The sequence below is a fragment of the Strix uralensis genome, chromosome 1 (genome assembly GCF_047716275.1).
Source record: "Strix uralensis isolate ZFMK-TIS-50842 chromosome 1, bStrUra1, whole genome shotgun sequence".
NCBI lineage: Eukaryota > Metazoa > Chordata > Aves > Strigiformes > Strigidae > Strix > Strix uralensis.
The window spans coordinates 10,904,360-10,922,291 of NC_133972.1; the positions used below are offsets into that span (position 1 = coordinate 10,904,360).

Here is a 17,932-nt window from a genome sequence, read left to right on the forward strand (position 1 = left end):
AGGGAAAGGTTCAAAGGCTTGATGAAGCGTACCAGTGCTGAGCTGACAGCACCAGAGAGCTATACAGTAGCCTTCAGCTCTACAGGGCACTTTGTTGCAGGAGCTGCGTGCATTTTATCTGGGGTTCCCCTTTCATCTATTCAGCTTTGCATTCTCTCAAGACAGGGAAGACTCTGAGACATTTGGCTGGTTTTGACATAGTGAAATCTAGCCTATTTTTCCCTCCACACTGGCACCCACAGAGGGAAGTCCTTTTGCTCCATAAGAGCACTCCTCCTCCAGCACATGAGCAGAGAGCACGGGATGCGAATCCTTGGATCTGGTATTTGACCACTGTGGTCTCAAGGAGCTTATTGTTGGTTTTGCCTCACATGCAGAGAAGGGAGCCAAACCTGCATGGAAACTCATATGCTCAAGAAAATAAATTATGCCTCCTGAAAATACCACGTCATCATTCTAGCCAATATATACTCATGTTAATACAACTGTCATCACAGAGCCAAATCCAAACTCTGCTCACCTTCTTCATGTGATTTGTCTAAGAGTTCAAACAGCCTATTATAACCAGAGACAGAAAATATATCATTCCAAATCACATAAAACCATATCCAAATCCAGAGAAATGGTTTCTGAAAATTGCATAAATGCATCTTTTTAAAAAATGGGTTAATTTCAAAGACAGCCTGCTACCCATCTTACAGATATTTACGTAAGCTTTTGCTTCTCCCTTACAAATCGTCTGCTACAGTTTCTGACAAAGCTGATATTTATATGTGTGGTCCTGCCCCTACGGGTACTTCTTACACTAGCATCACAAATATCAGTCTTCTTTTTACTTCTGCCTTCTTTACAGGTAGTTTGCACTGTGATATTGTAACATTGTCTTGTAAAAGTGCCCAGTGAAGTAAGAGCACATGGTTCTAAAGAACCATTTAAATGTGGTAATAAGTCTACATCAAGCTGCAGAAAGCAAAAAGGCCTTTTCAAATTTACCACAAAAAAGTGTTTAAGAAAATGTTTTTCATTGTTAGGGAATATTTTCCTAAACAGAGGAAGTCCACGCACAACTGTTCAGAAGGAGCTGCTATCCAAACGGATATGGTAAAGCTGTCCACGGTCAATGAAAATAATACAGGATGAGCTTTAAAAAGGAAGGGAGGAGTATGAACAAAGATATTTTTTCTCTCCTGCCTCTACTTCTAGATGAATAGCTGTGGCTTGCAACAAGTACTATTCCCTTCTGCATTCCACAAGAAAAGAGTAGGGGAAAAAATGAATACCTTGAGCCAAACCACATGTCTTAAATTTTTCCCTGAACATGACCCTGTGCAAAACATACAGCAATGGTGAAGCCAACAGACATATGGAAATAGCATAAAAGAGAGAGCAAATGGCACTCACATTAGAAAAGACTTGAAATTACAAATTGATGTTACACGGCTACAATGTGTCAAGCATGCTCCTCTACAGCTAGGGCTTCCCAGGAACTAGGACCAAGCTCTTGTTTGAAGATTAATAGAGCTTCCCAGCACACACAGTGCACTTTATAATCATTGCAACTCAAGGCTTGATGAAAGGCTTTCCGGGAACAGGAAAAGGGCAATGGGGTTTTTTTGTTGTTTTCTTTTTTCTCCAAGCATTAGATAATAATGAAATACAGCAGAGCTTGCATTCCTAGATAAAAGCATTTCTAAATTTTGAACATTAAATAGTAATCCCACACATTTTACATTATGCCTATCACTCTGAGGGATTCTAAAACCCTTTACAGAACAAAATATTTAGTAGAGATCCAGGCTTCTTCCATTTCACTTGGGGCATGCGTATCGCAGTCAGGTGTTACTTCAGTCATTAATGAAATTTTGCCATAAAAATTGCAAGATTTGCTCTGTGCAAGCACCAGAACCAAAAAAAGATAAAGCAATGTATTAAAATCAGGGCTGCAGGTCACTTATAAGGCACATTCCCAGGGAAGGCTAGCTATGTTTTTCATTTCTGCTGCCAAGACTATTTTTTAATGCTCCTCAATGGTCCAGAAACCTGACAAAGAAAATAAAACAGAAGGGAAAAAATGGGGTCTTGTCATATAAAAGAATTTCTTTTTCTGACAGGTCTAATAAAATAGAAAGTTAAGTCTAGGGTTGCAGACATGATGATGGAGAAATGGTCACCATAGCGGTGTCCTCTACTTTCAAACTGAAGGTAGTAAGTAGATGCCAGTTCAATTCTTCCTTTGCCTGTAGGGTTTTAAATCCAGTATCTCTGAGATAAGGGCTTTAACTCGGGACATCAGTGTCTTTGAAAAGCGTGTTGAACTCAATGCTCTCATGCTCAAACCTCAATGGTACTCACTGAAATGGAGCCAATGACAGAATGGTTGCATGGGCTGGTGGTGATGACAATCATTGGGGATAAAAGGATAACTGAGAGATGGGATCTAGATCATGTTTTAAAATACACAGCAATAGGAAAAATTGAAAGTAGTCCACATTCCCTCTGATCCTCACGTGAGAGAGAAATAAGAAACGAAACTTTAAAATTTCACCAAGCAAAAAGAAAGCTGAATTTGGGTGTGGCCCCCTATTCAATTTTCATGTGTAAGTATAAGGCGACTTGGTAGTAGGAAACCAAAGCCATTACCTCCTCCAGTAGATTGTAAACATGGCCCTATATAGTTTTACTTACAGCCAAAACTATACAGTGAATTCACCTTAAGCTTAATAGTTCCCCTTCAATTTTCAATCCAGACTCACGCAGATCAACACAAAATGCAGTATCAGGTCACACATGAATTCCACCATCTCAGCACAATAGAACAGTTAAATGAATCTCTGAAAGTTTAGACTTCCTTGCCCATTTTCACAGCTCCCAAAATATCATTAAGACTTCTAAATATTTCATACTGGCACTTCTGAAAAGACTTTGCTGGGGTTTCAAGTCTCTGCTAGGTTTTCAAGGAAAATCTGCCTTAGATTAAAGCAGATGCTAACCCTAGAACAGGAAGCTAAACGTAACTTTGGCATGAATACCTCAAGGGTATTACAATTTTGGCTAGTACAACACAGATCCTACTGCTCCACATAACATCATTCACTGTGATGGCATGGTTATCACAGAGAGCAAAACCACAGAAGCACAGTTCACAGCACTGCTAGTCTAGCCAGACAAAGTCTGGGCACTCTTATGGGCTAGCCCAGCCCAAGCCCAGTCACAAATTCCATTTTGTGTCGAGCTCTCAATGATCTCCAGCCCACTGGGATCAGGAAACCTTTCTCTTCAGGTTTATTTACTCACTGGTTTTTCTTCTGGGCTTCCATTGGGCACCTCCACAACTCTGAGGTCAGGGTCCACCCTCATCCTCGCCCTTGTGACAAACTGGATGACTGATGAACTGTCCTGAAAAGTACAAAGACGAAGAATTAGATTTGAGGGTACAATAAAAAAAGGACCAAAAACCCCCCAAACAAAACATCAAACATTTGCCAGTGTAATAAACACATCTAGACAATGCTTAGTGGGGGTTGGGTTGTGAGCTAACCTTGTGAGGTTAAAACCCTGCTTTGAAAAAAAATATATCTTACGCTCATAATAGACAGACAAAACTGAGCACATTATCCTAGATTAAAACAAAATCAGGTATGCTGGACTTTAAACACATCATTTGTATTTGGCCTGTTAATGTTACCCACATTTACCGCAAAAGCAAAAGACAGAACATTGCCAATCAACACAGGCAGGCTCAATACTAACCATCAAAGAAAAGTTCCTATTTGTTTGTCAAGTGAACAGAAGATATACAAAACCTGGGATAAACTCAAGTATATCCCATTAATCACTCAAACCTGGCACTGCAGATATCTTAAAAATTCAGTGTACACCTCTCCCCTTATTAATATATATTTCTTCTGTATTTTACACAGTGCCTTTTAACAGGCATATTCCAATAAGCTGCCATTTCAACTCACAGGTTAGTCATTTGTGTGCTGTTCACCTTGGGGAGGGTAGGTGATAAGTAGAAAATGGCATGTATTGGTGATACTGACCCAAAGACGCGTGTAAGCACTATATGTCTTTTAAAGGAGCGTTGCCAATGGTTATCTTGGAAAGGAGCTGGAAGATGGGATGAATCCTAGTTATTCCCAGCACTGAATTTCCCAGAAGCACATTTTGTGTGCACTCAGTTACTTGCTTACATATTTCAGCATTTCTTCTAAGTATGTAACAAATACCTGAAACTTCTGGCCTTGACTATGTTTTCCGTTTCCAAATAGGAACAAACATTAGCAGACTGGTTGGTTTCAGCTGGAAAGGCTGAGAGCTATCAACTGCTTTAGGAACTGCTTTGTCATAAGGGCTCTCTCCAATGCTTTTAATCTAGCAGCCATCAAAGACAGGTTTATTTTAGTAGGCTCACGTTATCAGCTTTCTCCTCAGATTATCTTATACCTTCATAATCTTACAGCATCATGCCACAATTACACAGTCAGCATTTTTGTAAGTAAAGGAAAAAGGCCAAAATGCAGTAAATCACTAGAAATTTAAAAGATTTGCTGTCTCATTCAGTGGCTTCAGAGAAGACAAGAATTAACTTGCAACCATTTGTTTCTTGTCAAAAATGTCAAGTTCAGCATTAATATGGTCATGATGTATCTTCTTTGAATAATAATCATTTGAAGTAAAAAATTACAAAAAACTGCCACGTCTCTGTTTACATGGAAGGAATGATAGATAGTTGGTCACAGTTTACATGCACTTACTCTACTTCTAATTTTTCAGAATGAAAACTTTCAGAAATCAATTCAACTTTCAGAAGTCTCTAGCCTTAACACCATGCATACAATTAGGGGCCTCATTTGTTGTTTCTCAATGTATAAATTTCTGAACTTAATTTATTTCTATCTTAATGAGAAATGGGTAAGAACTAGGATTAACACCTCCATATATGCTGTTGATAAATAGATCTGTTTTCTTTGACACCATAATTTTTTTTAACACGCTAGTAAAGAGAGGAAAGAATGCAAGTTTTGAGTCCACTGGTATGCATAAGCATTCTGAAATTGGTATTTAAGACAAACTACAAAGGAAGCACATACCTTCTTCAGTATCTCAGTATTCAGCAGCGTATAGATACTTATATCACAGGACTCTGCTTTGGCTAGTGAGCTTAAGTTGCAGCGTATAATTAAGCAGGACCTGCCTGGTCTTTCACAGTCCTACAGGAAATATGGAAAAAGCTGTTAGGCAAAGGAGGAAAAAATTCACACAAATTGTGTGACAGCAAACACACCAGCTGACTAAGCTACATAGCAAACTGCTAAAATACAGCACTCCTGAATTGAAATAAGAGCAACTTGCAAGACTTGAAGACAGCTAGATACAGACCCCTGCATGAAAGCAAGCCAGGTAAAATTCAGCCCTCTACAGAGCTGCTGAGCCAGGCAAGTGCCCGGGGCTGGGAGGAGAGGAGCCACTGCTGCACATCAGCCCTCCGTGTGGGTCAGGCACCAAGCACGTGCCTTTGACAAAACACGGGAGCGAGGGCTCTGGTCACCCAGTGCACACTGCCATGCCAGGTAACTCCCCACTGCACTTCCTGAAACTTCCTATTTCTGTTTAAAAATCAGATAATCAAAATCACTAAATATTCCCACAGCACAACATCAGTATTAGGACACATGCACCGAACAGCTGCTCTGTAATGAACTATCTGCTTGAGTTCTTCATGCTAAGCCTTGCAAAATCTTTTGTAAGATACACTGTATGTTCAAGTTTGCCATAAGCAGACTTTCTTACCAATACTTTTCTGCCAGACTTTGTGAAAAAAGCAAATATTGTGTGGAAAATATTTTCATTCTCTTGAGGAACAACGCATGGGCTGGGGTTTCTGTGAAAAGAACAGCTTCCTTTGTCGTGACCAACCTGCAAGCACAGTTATAAATCACAATTATTATTCTGAATTAAACACAAGAAGCTGGGATTACCCTCTCTATAAAAATACACCTATATCTGAGCTGGATGTCTGGACTCCCATTAATAGTCAAAAGAGAAATAAGCGCTTCAGGAGTTAAATAAACCCAAAGAAAATATCTGCAGTAAGCCAGACGAACTACACTTTGGAAATGCTTGTCTCTCTTGACTGGATAGGATATGAATGGATCCGACCTAGCTCACGTGTAGGTGTCTGTGTTCTACATGTCTGGAGATAGAGACAGAAGAGAAAAATCTCAGCAAAAGTTATATATCACCACATAGCATTTTGAGTTAATGGTGTTACCCTGTGTATTACCTTTTTCGTAACCGTATTATTTGGTGCTTTGGCCATCTTGGCTGTTTCACAGTTTATACCAGAACTAATGAGAAAAATGAAATCTCTGTGTAAGTGCACAAGCCCAGACACTAAACCTGTTCTTTTACCTTCAGCACAAATAGTATAAAAATAAACTTTTAGTATCATTAGTTATTCACTTGTCCAGGAAAGAAGATGCTTGAAGCAAGTGAAATGTACCAAGCTTTGATAAAATGATCTTCAGTCAAGATAACCTTGCACTAGAAAACCCTTCTCACTTTTTGCAGCTTATGAATATTCCAAATCTATTGGAATTTAATACAAACTATGACAACAAAGTATCAGCAAATTCCTCCTGCTGCCATCCTTAAAACCTGTAAGAGTGAGAGGGAGATTTTCCCACAAACCACCAAGTGACATTATTACACATCCCGCTGTTGACCTCCCCACATCCTCTATATTCTGAGAGGATGAAAACTTGTACCTTATTCAAATCACAAATCCTTGAAAGAGGGAGAAAAAAAGTTATAGATATGAAATTACTGCGTGCTCTGAGTCTGATTCTGCATTAAAGAGTTTATAGCTGAGTTAGATGAAGTATTGCCAAAAAAGAAGCAAAACCCAAAGGTCTAGATAAATCTGAAATGGTATTTCCCAGACAAGTGATATCTATGTCTCTTGGTAAGATATACCTTTTGTGCTTCACTGGCCCACAAGCTCTTCATAATCTGTTCTTTGAAGTATGTATTCATAACCTGTCTTTACATAATCTGTCCTTACTTCCCCAACAGATACAGGCACAGGTAGCTACCCACATTTTACAGTCTCCCTGGGATCAGCTGAAAATTAAGACTATGATGTTCTCCATTTGTCCAGATCACCTGGAATGAGTTTTCTTATTTATTGTAGGTAAGAGATTCACAAAGCCCACTGACATCTATTTTCTTTGAACTTTTACATGGGAATTAGATCCAGATCAACCAGAAGGTTTTTGTTAAATCAAGAACAGCAAAGAGTCAAGACCTACTCAGTACTTGCTTTTTCTTCCTGAAAGTTTGAATTACCAAACACTTGGACAGATGTCATTAGATTCATGCAAGAGATACAGAAAGGACAGGATGAGCTTCTGCACTATCCCAGCTTTTGGCGTATTCTCCAAACAGTCCTGCTTTACATCCTGTACAAATACGGTGTAAGAACAAACCAAAGCAGAAATATCTCACAAGACTAAAAGGAATTACCTGGCATGAAGCAACATAAATCTGGTCCTTCCTTCTCTAAATGATTATCTTTTCTTAAACTGAAGTTTGGCTACATCTCGTCCTTCTTAAAACACTTCAGCTGAAACAGAGAAAGGCACCTCCAGAGGACTAAGTCTGAACTTGGAAATACCCTTCCTCTCGGCCAACCATGCAGCAATCTTACATGAGGTAGCTACTAAATCCAGTCTCAGCCCATGTTAGGAGGGACACGTGCAAGCACTGAGCACGTCCTGTCACCTGTGCTGCTCTGGAACAGACCAGCAGGTCACCTATAGCCTGTTTTAGTAGCCAAGGTAGATGCCAGTTCCTGTGAGGGGGCAGACACTACTGCTTGGCCTGCGGAACTGGGGGGAATTCAACCAGGCAGAAATTAGGTCATATTCATCTGTGTATCTCTGAACAATCAGCATATGCTGACAGCAGGTAGGCAGGAAAGGATGCAAGGCAGCTGAGAATCACTCAGCTTCTTTTAGCACTCTTAGAAACAGCAGAGACACAGAACTAGGAAAAAAAGTAACAAAAAACTTTGAAATGGGTGGATCATGCTGAGGTAGAAGGAAATCCAGCCTTTCCAAAGGACTGGCCACAGTTAGGGTTTTTGTTTTGTGGTGGTGGTTTGGTTTTTTTTTCGGGGGGGGGGGGGGGGGGGGGGGGGCTGTGGGTTTATTTGTTTGTTTGTTTTGTTAGGGTCACTGTCAAACACTTATATTTCACACCATCTCTTATTTTCCTCAGTTTTTACATGCATAAAGGGAAGGTTCAGTCAACCGGTCAGACAATACTATGGTAACTTTTCATCAAACTTCGTTTTCCATGAAAAATTCAGCTCTAGGAAATCAACCTGGTAAATAAAATTTTAGCACAAAGCTCTTGCCTGCATTATGCTGACACTGAACTGCATCTCTGACATACAAATCAGGATTTGGCCTCACGTGTGTGAACAAGCCTCTCCTCGTTCCTACATGGTGCTATCCCAGTCACCTGTTTTTCTCATTGTGACCAACCTCAATCTGGTACACAGAGAAGAAAATTTCTGGCAAAGTTTAAGGGCTTTGCATGAGCAAACGCTTACAATTTATAGATGCAAGAACTGTGCAAGGCTTTGAAATGGAGTAGGTAGACAGGCTCTTTGACAACATCTTGGGAGTTTCAGGGTACATGACCTACTAGAGCTTTTCGGAAATTTCCACGTGGTCTCAGCAGCCTATAAACAGCAAAGGACTACCCCCAAAGTGATCTTCCCAGGACCTGGGATCTAACATCTCACAGAAATAGCATCGGGGGTTTTCAGAGCAGCACAGAGGATGTGGAAAGAGATGTGCGTTGCCTTTGTACTCAGTACGAGGACTACACAGAAGCCACAGAGAAAGATCAACATCCAACTCCTAACTTAAACAACAACAAAACTGGGGCAGGGGGAATGGGGACAGAAGGGAGGCTCTCTTAAATCCTACATTAAGACTGCAGCTTGGGAAATAAAAACCCTGTCCCGAGTGAGGTACCAAGCAGAAGCAGCCCTACAGCCTCCCAAGGCAGGACTTCCAAGAAGCTGTGTTGGAGCTGTCTCTGCAAGAGGTTTTTCATTCTGTTTTCCAGAAGGTACTTAACCACTTTAAGTCCTGCATGAAATGATTTGTGGTCTGGTGCAATGGCAACATAGTTAAATCTCCTGTACTGGAAGCGTACCTACAACCTGTACCCAGACGGGTGTAGGGAAAGTCTACATCAGCACATAATGTAGGCCAAACAAAAAGGTGAACCAGGCTAACTGCATGGCATCCTCAACACCTGATGTCCATATTACATACTCTTCTAACACGCTCCGAGTCCGATTCTGTAGCCTGAATGTGCCGCAGCCACAAATGTGTGTTAAGCTCACTCTCCAAGTGCTCCTTTGCGTTTCTTCTGACCCAAAAGGAATCCAGTCTGTGCACTCTGCAATGTGAACCACAGGTTCCTGCGTGGGGAGGGCTGGCAATTTTGCGGTAAAAGCTCACTTCTGGGCTGAACTAAGATGCTAGTAAAGAAGCACTTTAAGGAACACTTTGGTCTTCAGTTCAGCAGAGCTTCTGCAGAGGGTGATGACTCTGAAAGTGCACGAAATATACATTATGCATGCTTGCTAAGAAGTTTTCAGTTCTTTCACCCATGAGTGTGGATATTACATTAACTTCTATAAGCAGGACTCCTTGAATTCATATTGTTTCTTATGTACTAGCATGGTTACACTTCTATATAAGCAAACCCTTCTGGAATAAAAAAGCTACAATCAGTCTTGACCATACAAAATTCCTCCATAACTAGAAGCAAGATAGATATATATATATATATATATATATATATATATATATATATATATATATATATATCTTTTTAATCTGATCTAGCAGATTTTATTGAACCAGCTTTACATTGCAGAAAAAAAAGGCATAAAAATAATTTCAAAGGTCTTAAGTTATTTTCTACTTTTTCTCTACATATAGTCTCGACTACCACATATATAATGAGTTTTTTCAGGGTAACTGTGTAAAATTTTTGTAACACAGAACTAAATATTACCAACTACTGATCCTAGCCTTCAACTCCTGGAAAACCTAACCAATTAAAAAAAATAGAGTATTTTTTCAAAGAAATCAGATTTTCAGATTTTTGATTCTAAACTGAAAAAGTTCATAAGGGGGTGGGACTTTCTGATGGAAAACGAAACATTTTTGAAAAAGTTTTCCACGAAGAATTTATAACTTGATATATTTATTATGATTTGTCATTGCTCTAATCAGAATGAGGCACGTTTTGGCCATCTTTAATAATGTCTTCAACTTTCACGTGAGGTAAACCAACATCAAGAACGAAAGTAAAATTTTCCCACACATTTTTACTGACAATGGTTTCTTTTTACCAGGCTCTTTGTGTGCAGGGATGTTCCCATTCTCTAGGAACACCTTGTCATAGACTGCAAAACACCTAACATCAGCAGAACGTGTATTATTTTTTTCTAGTTTTTATCTCAAGTTCAAAAGCACTTTTGTTGAACTTCTCAGCCCCAAGGTGAAGGAAGGTAAAAAAAAAACCAACAAAAAAAACATCACTCTGATATTCCCACTGTGGAAACACTTCTCACATTCCCACTAATGAAACACTTCTCACATTTCCAATTCAGGTCAGCCATGGGTTTAGGGGGCTTGGAGTTTCTAGGTGAAATAATGCACCTGCTGCCTCAGCACAGTCCCCTACTATCAGCTCTGTCCCCCACCTTCATGGTACTCGTAACATCATTTTTGCTCATCCGTAGCTACTCTCAGAACATGGCAATGTCTAGCAAGCCTTTGGGGCCTTTAAGAATATCCACTGTGGAATATCAGAGCGATTAAAGCCAGCACAGCCTGCATTCAGATCTCACCTGCATTCTTGAACATGGTTGGATGCCAGAATAGCCATCGACAATTTTCAATAGCAAGACATTATTGTTGGGCGCCTCACTTAAGACACCTAACAGGCCTGCTTCCAGAAGATGGACACGTGACACTTAAAAATCACCATCTTCCAGAGACTTTTAGATGTACATCCAAAATCTAAGGGACTGAAAATCACTACTCACTCATGAACACATATGTGTGTATTCTTCTACTGTATTCAACACTCGTGCATACACATGCAACATGCATAAACACAAAGAGATATAAGCCAGAACATTTGTACTACACAGACCGTAAATGGCACCTTGCGTAACAGCCCTCTAAAGGTCACCATAAGTCTGCAAAAGCTAATAGTATTACTAATCTATCATCATGCAGAAAACCAGAACATCCCTTATGCTGCCTACCCTACCCATAAATGGCCACATGTTCAGAGACAAGTTAGTCTCTAGCTTTGTTAATTTACTGGAAGTTGTTGTCTCCTTAAAGAGCCCATAACCACACTTGAGAGACAATGTTTAAATAGGACAGCCTATACAGTGGAATACCTTGCCAACTTTTTGTTGTCAGCACTAACCACTAACCTTCTTAGAGACAAGACGTAATCACTGGAGAAAGCATGTGCATTACTTCATGCTTTAGAAATGCTGTATCTGCAACAAGAAATTCCCACAGGATGACTTTAATGGACTCTGAATATTTGAAAAGTCTTACGGAGCAGGGGCAAACCCATGAAGTAGCAATGATTTTTAATCATATCAGATTATACCACCCTTAAGAAAAAGTGGCAGGAGGACATTTCAGAGTGAAATAGTTGTATGTAAAACATACAATAGGCACACCACATCCTAAAAAAAATGCAGGATATTTAATAGGGCTGTATGGGAATAGCATTTTGGATTTATTATGTACACAGGGATCATCCTCTCTGACTTTCTCTGCACGTGTAGGTATTTACAAGAATACTTGGGCTGGGCTTGTCACTCCAGCAAGGTGGTACCAGTGCAAGGGGGACAATCACCACACGTTCCCCTGGGAACCCAGGGCTACTAATGAAACACTTCTCACATTTCCAATTCAGGTCAGCCATGGGTCTAGGGGGCTTGGAGTTTCTAGGTGAAATAATGCACCTGCTGCCTCAGCACAGTCCCCTACTATCAGCTCTGTCCCCCACCTTCATGGTACTCGTAACATAATTTTTGCTCATCCGTAGCTACTCTCAGAACATGGCAATGTCTAGCAAGCCTTTGGGGCCTTTAAGAAATTATTGGGGTTTGTTAACAAACATTTTAAGGGTTCAGGCCATGCTGCCTGTAACATAAACTTCACAGGTGGACTGAACCTCAACTTGTTTAACATGCATCAAAGGCAAGACCCTCCACTTTTTCAGAGCTCTGTATCCTGCATAAGATGTCAACCTGGGAGATGGAAATGAAATTCAATTTCCAAACAGTGGGCTAGGAAGGTCAGCTGAGGACCAAGCACAGAGAAGTGGAAATTAACATTTGGCATGGGGTTAAGTATGTGCATGTGATAGGAGTATCTTAGCAGAATGAGACTGAAACTAGCTGTTGCTTCCAATGAAGCATTAAGCACAACCTCCCTGCTACACTGCTGCACATTAGAAGCCGAGGGCTAATCCCATATTTAATGACTGGCATTTTACAAGATAAACAGGCGAGCAAATGCATGTCTCCAGCTCATTCCATATAGACAACACTAGACACCCATTAATGCAAAAGAATTCATTATGGTATCAAAACTTAAACGTTTCCAGGCTCTTCCAGTAAGCCTGATTCCTCTCTTGAGCTAAATCATCACCAGTTATTAGTGGGCGCCTGGAAGCCAGAAGAATTAAGCTAACACAAAGCAAGCATGAAGAAAGTGGAATCCAACCGTGAGTGCATGTGACAGAACTAAATGCATGTCTGATCGTGGCAAAAGGACAGGGGCAAGCTCAGGGAAAACATCATAAGACACAAGATGTTTGGAACAGCAATTTTAGCTGCAGGAAACATGCTCAAGGTCTGAACACAGGTCGGTCATCTCACAGATTTGTTAACATTGTCCAACTCCAAAATGGATGCCTTTCTCATCAGCCCTGGGGTATGCTGGCTCCAAAGGACAGTTTGGCCATAGTCTTCTTGAAATTGCTGCCAGATAGTTTTTAGATATTTCTCCTTTCTTATTAGTTTTTTTTTACTGTTTTATTTATGTACGCATGCCTCATCAGTGGTTCAAGTTTGCAAGCTGGATAATAAATAACAGATCCACTTTTGTTTGTCTTTGTTGTTAACCATAGCACATTCATCCTAATATGAGGGAAAAAATGTATACATGTGTCCTGATTCAAAGATACTGATTCACCCTTTAGTAGGGGAACAGAGATGAATTGATAGGCATGGTTAATCTGACATGTCACACTGAGAAAAAAAGGGTACTGACAAGAAATTCCAGACAAGGTCAGACTTTCAACAGTAGACAAATAAGTTATGTAAATATGTTATCTGAGTACTTGCTCCATATGCCAAAAATGTTTAATATTCACAGATAATGAAACATGCTTGAATCAGTGCAGTTTTGTTGATTCTGGCAATAAATTTAAGAGCCACTGAAACAACAGAAAAGAATTTAAAAAATTAACCCATTTTACACAACCCTTGAAAGATTTCGACTAAAAATAGCAATGCTGGTAAGGAAAACTAGTACTCCGCAGATCCAATAGGTAAACTTACATGGTCATAAGGAGCAACAAGATTTAAACAGCAAAGTGGAGATGCTAAAGCATTAAATCAGCATAGAGGAGTTCTGGCTTCTGCTTCTCCAGCCAAAAAGCAGAACACCAGATGCACGTTTGGCATAAATCTGTGCTAACCCAATTGCAACGCCTATAGATGTTTTTCTGATGCACTTAACCCTGCAGCTTAATTAAATAACCTGTTAACCTTGCTTGATCAGCATAATCCTGCAACATTTGCCTGGTTTTGGCCCTGCAACCACTTTGCACATACCTAGCAGCAATGCCCAGAAGTACTGCTCTCAAGAACTAGTGCTGCCCAGCCAGCTTAGTAAGAAAAGCAAAGATGTCCTGATTTAGAGTTCCTGACTTACAAGAAGGTGGCTTCTTTCCTAGACAGAGGGTACTGCCATATGTACACAGAGAGAAGAAAGACCAACCACTCGTATGATTTAACCGCGAGGTCCATAGAAGGTTGGTGAGGTCGCCCCTCAATGAGTGGGTTCAGTTTTGGGCCCCTCACTCCAAAAAGGCCACTGAATGACTCGAGCGTGTCCAGAGAAGGGCAACGGAGCTGGTGCAGGGTCTGGAGCACAGGTCTGATGGGGAGCAGCTGAGGGAACTGGGGGGGTTTAGTCTGGAGAAGAGGAGGCTGAGGGGAGACCTCATGGCCCTCTCCAACTCCCTGAAAGGAGGGTGCAGAGAGCTGGGGATGAGTGCTCCTTCAGCTAGGTTCTACCTGTCTCCAGCACATCCCTTTCTACAGCATTTCCTATGGTGCATAAAACACATATAAACCCATGGTTTTTCTTTATCTAATTGTTCAACTTTCCTCATGGGCTGTGTTGATGTTCGGATGAAAAGTTCTGAAGACCATGCAGGTAAATATATTCCCTGCAGGGCTCAAACAGCTCCGGTGGGATGTTTCACTAAAGCAGATATTTGAATGTATTGAAAAGGTATCTAAGATCAGCTCTAAGATCTAAGCTCTCTTTAGAGGCAGTGGAGAGAAGGTAGGACCTCCAGGAGGATGATTATGATGATCTGTTGTAGACATTGAAGACTAAATGAGTCATGCTCATTAAAATAACCCTCCTGGGGGGTGAAGTGGGGGTGAGGTATTTTAAGTTAGGCAGATATCCTTTTTTTCCAGAACATCTCAGAGTTCTCTTTCCCCCAGGGAATGGCTTACTGATACTTTTGATACTATCTGGTACCTTGCACAAGACTGGAATGATGTACTTTCAAAGACAGGAAAAAAATCCAACAAAAGACACTTATTTCCACTCTGATACATGAACATGGCAGTACACCCTTCTTCCATCAAATGAGCTAAAGTTTATACACACAGATACCATTGTTCTTAACTCTTCCTTTCTGGTTTCCAAATTTACATTTAAAACACAATCTTGTATATTATTTACAGAAGGAAAAGGCTAGTTTATGAATCAGAATTTAAAAGAGGCAGGTATGTTAAAAGCTCTTTTCTGAATTTCCTCCTTCATTGTTTTTTGGCAGGAACAGCTTCACCAATGGGAAAGTTGTGAAAGGATGCAATTCCCACACTCCTTCAAAAAGAAATAAAATAAAAAATAATTTTAAAAAATAATTTGTGAACTCCTCTTTTCTCATTCAGCAGTTCCTTCACCAGGAGGAGCTTCCTTCTCTGGCTGGGAAGCTTACAAAAAGTCTACTGTATATTTTTTTCCATACCTCAGCAAAACTTCTGATTACTGTGGTATCTACCAAACCTCCTGCTTCCTTCATGAAGCTGGTAAGAGCTAAGGTATATATCCAATTCACTTCGTAAGACTTCTTTCTTTATCTGAAATTCACTTTTATAAAAAGGCAAATCAGCCATCTTTTTCAAAATTTGGATTTCACATATTCAGTCAAGAAAATAGGAGCTATGGGAAGTTCACAAAGTAGCAACACTTTCAGTTAACCCCATACATTAATCAGACTGCCACATCATATTGACAGGTCATGAGTTTTGAGGGGAGAGAGTGTTGGAAAACTTCAATAACTAAGAAATTTGACAAGCTTCTGTAGTTTAGAAGTTAATTGTGAGCAGGCCACAAGTGCACACATCGTGTTGCCATGGTTTGATTTAATACATAGATCACTGCATTTTTTCCACATTTTGATGGCCTTGATTTTTATAGTACTAGTCTTTCTTGAAAGTTAAAATTGTTTTTCTACGTTCAAAATGTGTTTTACATGAACATTCTCTTTAGCATTTTCAAAAAAAATTCATTACTTATGCAAATACTATAGCACTCTCGTTGCTAGAAGATTTGGTCAAAACAAATAGAAAACATCAGAAAATTTGTTGAAATCAGGTTTCACCTAAAAATCCAAACTAGGAAGTCACAGAAAACTTTCTGCCATGTTAAGTAGCTCTGCTGTATCCTCAAGGCAATATCCAGCAATGCATGAAGAGATTATTTTGAAACACTGAAAATGCAGTGAACTCTAACCAAGGCACAGCTCTTGTATAGTGATTCAGATGGCTCCTGTAAAGCAAAAATGTCACGATTTTTTTTACACTTTGGATTTATTTTAAGGTTCCAACTCAGGAAAGAACTTAATTTTACGGCCAGGCACCCTTTCCTGAATAACAATGAAAACTTAAATGAGAGCTAAGTTCCTCTTCACTGAAAGAGCTTCAGTTTATCACGTTGACATTAGGAAGATGTTTATGAGAGCTCTTTCTGAGCTGCTTTGGGTCCTGCTTCCCATGTCTAGAGGTGACTGTGCCATGCTGCACCATGGCGTATGCTCCTGCCTCCCCTCGTGGCCATCCCAGGATGGGGTAGATACACCAGTTTCTCCTGCAAGTGACGGAGCTCCCAGGCAAAGCCAGATTCCATTGCTATCACAGAGATGCTCTAGACTGGGGGTGGGGGAACACCTCCAACTGCCTAAGCAAAACATTTTGGAAAAGTCATTTAAAGAAGCAATTAAAGTGAAGGAGGCAGGAAGGTCAGCAAGTTTCTGTACAATACACTCCCTGGAATGAATAATTTCCTCCAGCAATCTAGTTATGCCTTTAAATATAGTGCCAAAGTACGTGTATGTCAGTGTGCATATAACAATCACTGCAAAGAAGAGACTACGGGGGGGGATGACTAATACAAAGAGCTAAAACAAATCTTGCTCTAAGTCCAAAATGTTCCTATACATTCTTGTATCAATGGTGGCAACCAGCGGCAGCTTAAATCGCTGCTGGAAAAAAATTTTGCTACATCAAGTACTATTAGCAAATATTTATATCTTCCATGCTGGGACTGTTTATATGTTTTCAGAGCCGAGACCTGAAACTTCAAAAGACAAAAACTAAACAATTTTAAATTGGCTGCCAACAAACAAGGGGTTTTCTACATAATGATAACAATATACAGGTTTGCCTCTATAGATGGAGCATGCAATAGTAAGTCTGACGATCTCAACATATGCCTCAAGTAGTATTCATGCACTATCAACACAGTGAGCTTTGGCAGTCCTCCTTTGCTTATGGTTTTAAACATCAGCAGTGCAGTAGCCAACACATCTTATTCTTATGTTGGAGGATAACAACCTACAGATAATAAGCAGAAATTACATTTAAAGTTTTAAAATTGCAAACATTTCTTTTTCATTATACAAGTGAAGAAAAACCTCAAGCAGCCCGGGACCTTTCATGGATTGAGACAGCAAGCTTTAACTCTTCCTCTTAACATCTTCCCACTTCTTACAGACATTACTGTGCAAATGTCATGAAGAAAAATGATATGAGTGCTACACAAAACTAGCCTTAAAAATGTCACCTGTCATCAGCCAGGAAAGACTTGTGGCTCTGGAACTGACTCCATTTTACTTTTTCTATTTCAGCATTCAAAGGAAGAGAATAATGTTTATTTCAACAGCTTTCCTTACTGAACATGACAAGCTTTTCTACAGTCTCATGCTCAGGCAGCCATTAACTTAAAAGGCAGCTTGGAAAAGGAATTCTCTTCAAGTCCTCCATGCTGCTAATCCATTTCCAATTCAGGTTTTCTTTATTTTTTAAATCTTACTGATACCCAGCTTTCATAAAGGCACAATCCAGGTCTCACCCACCCAGACAGAACAAAGGAAAAGTGTAAAGTGAATATGCCAAGCATAGTAAGGACAACTGGAGGTCTTCTGTTTGTCCTTCCAACAGAAGGACTTTTTATTTTGCTCCCTAACCAAAAAGTGAATGGGAATG

The 17,932-nt window shown here is 40.0% G+C and overlaps 1 protein-coding gene across 2 annotated transcripts in view; it reads right to left on the reverse strand.

The window, feature by feature from the left end:
* Window positions 1-17,932, reverse strand: part of ITGA9 (integrin subunit alpha 9) — a 228,945-nt gene that overhangs the window by 27,208 nt on the left and 183,805 nt on the right. For both annotated transcript variants that reach the window (XM_074881876.1, XM_074881788.1), the window contains 3 exons: window positions 5,794-5,919; window positions 5,094-5,213; window positions 3,295-3,396 (listed from right to left, as the gene is read on the reverse strand). In XM_074881876.1, the coding sequence (XP_074737977.1) occupies window positions 3,295-3,396; window positions 5,094-5,213; window positions 5,794-5,919 (348 nt within the window). The remainder of the gene's footprint in view (window positions 1-3,294; window positions 3,397-5,093; window positions 5,214-5,793; window positions 5,920-17,932) is intronic.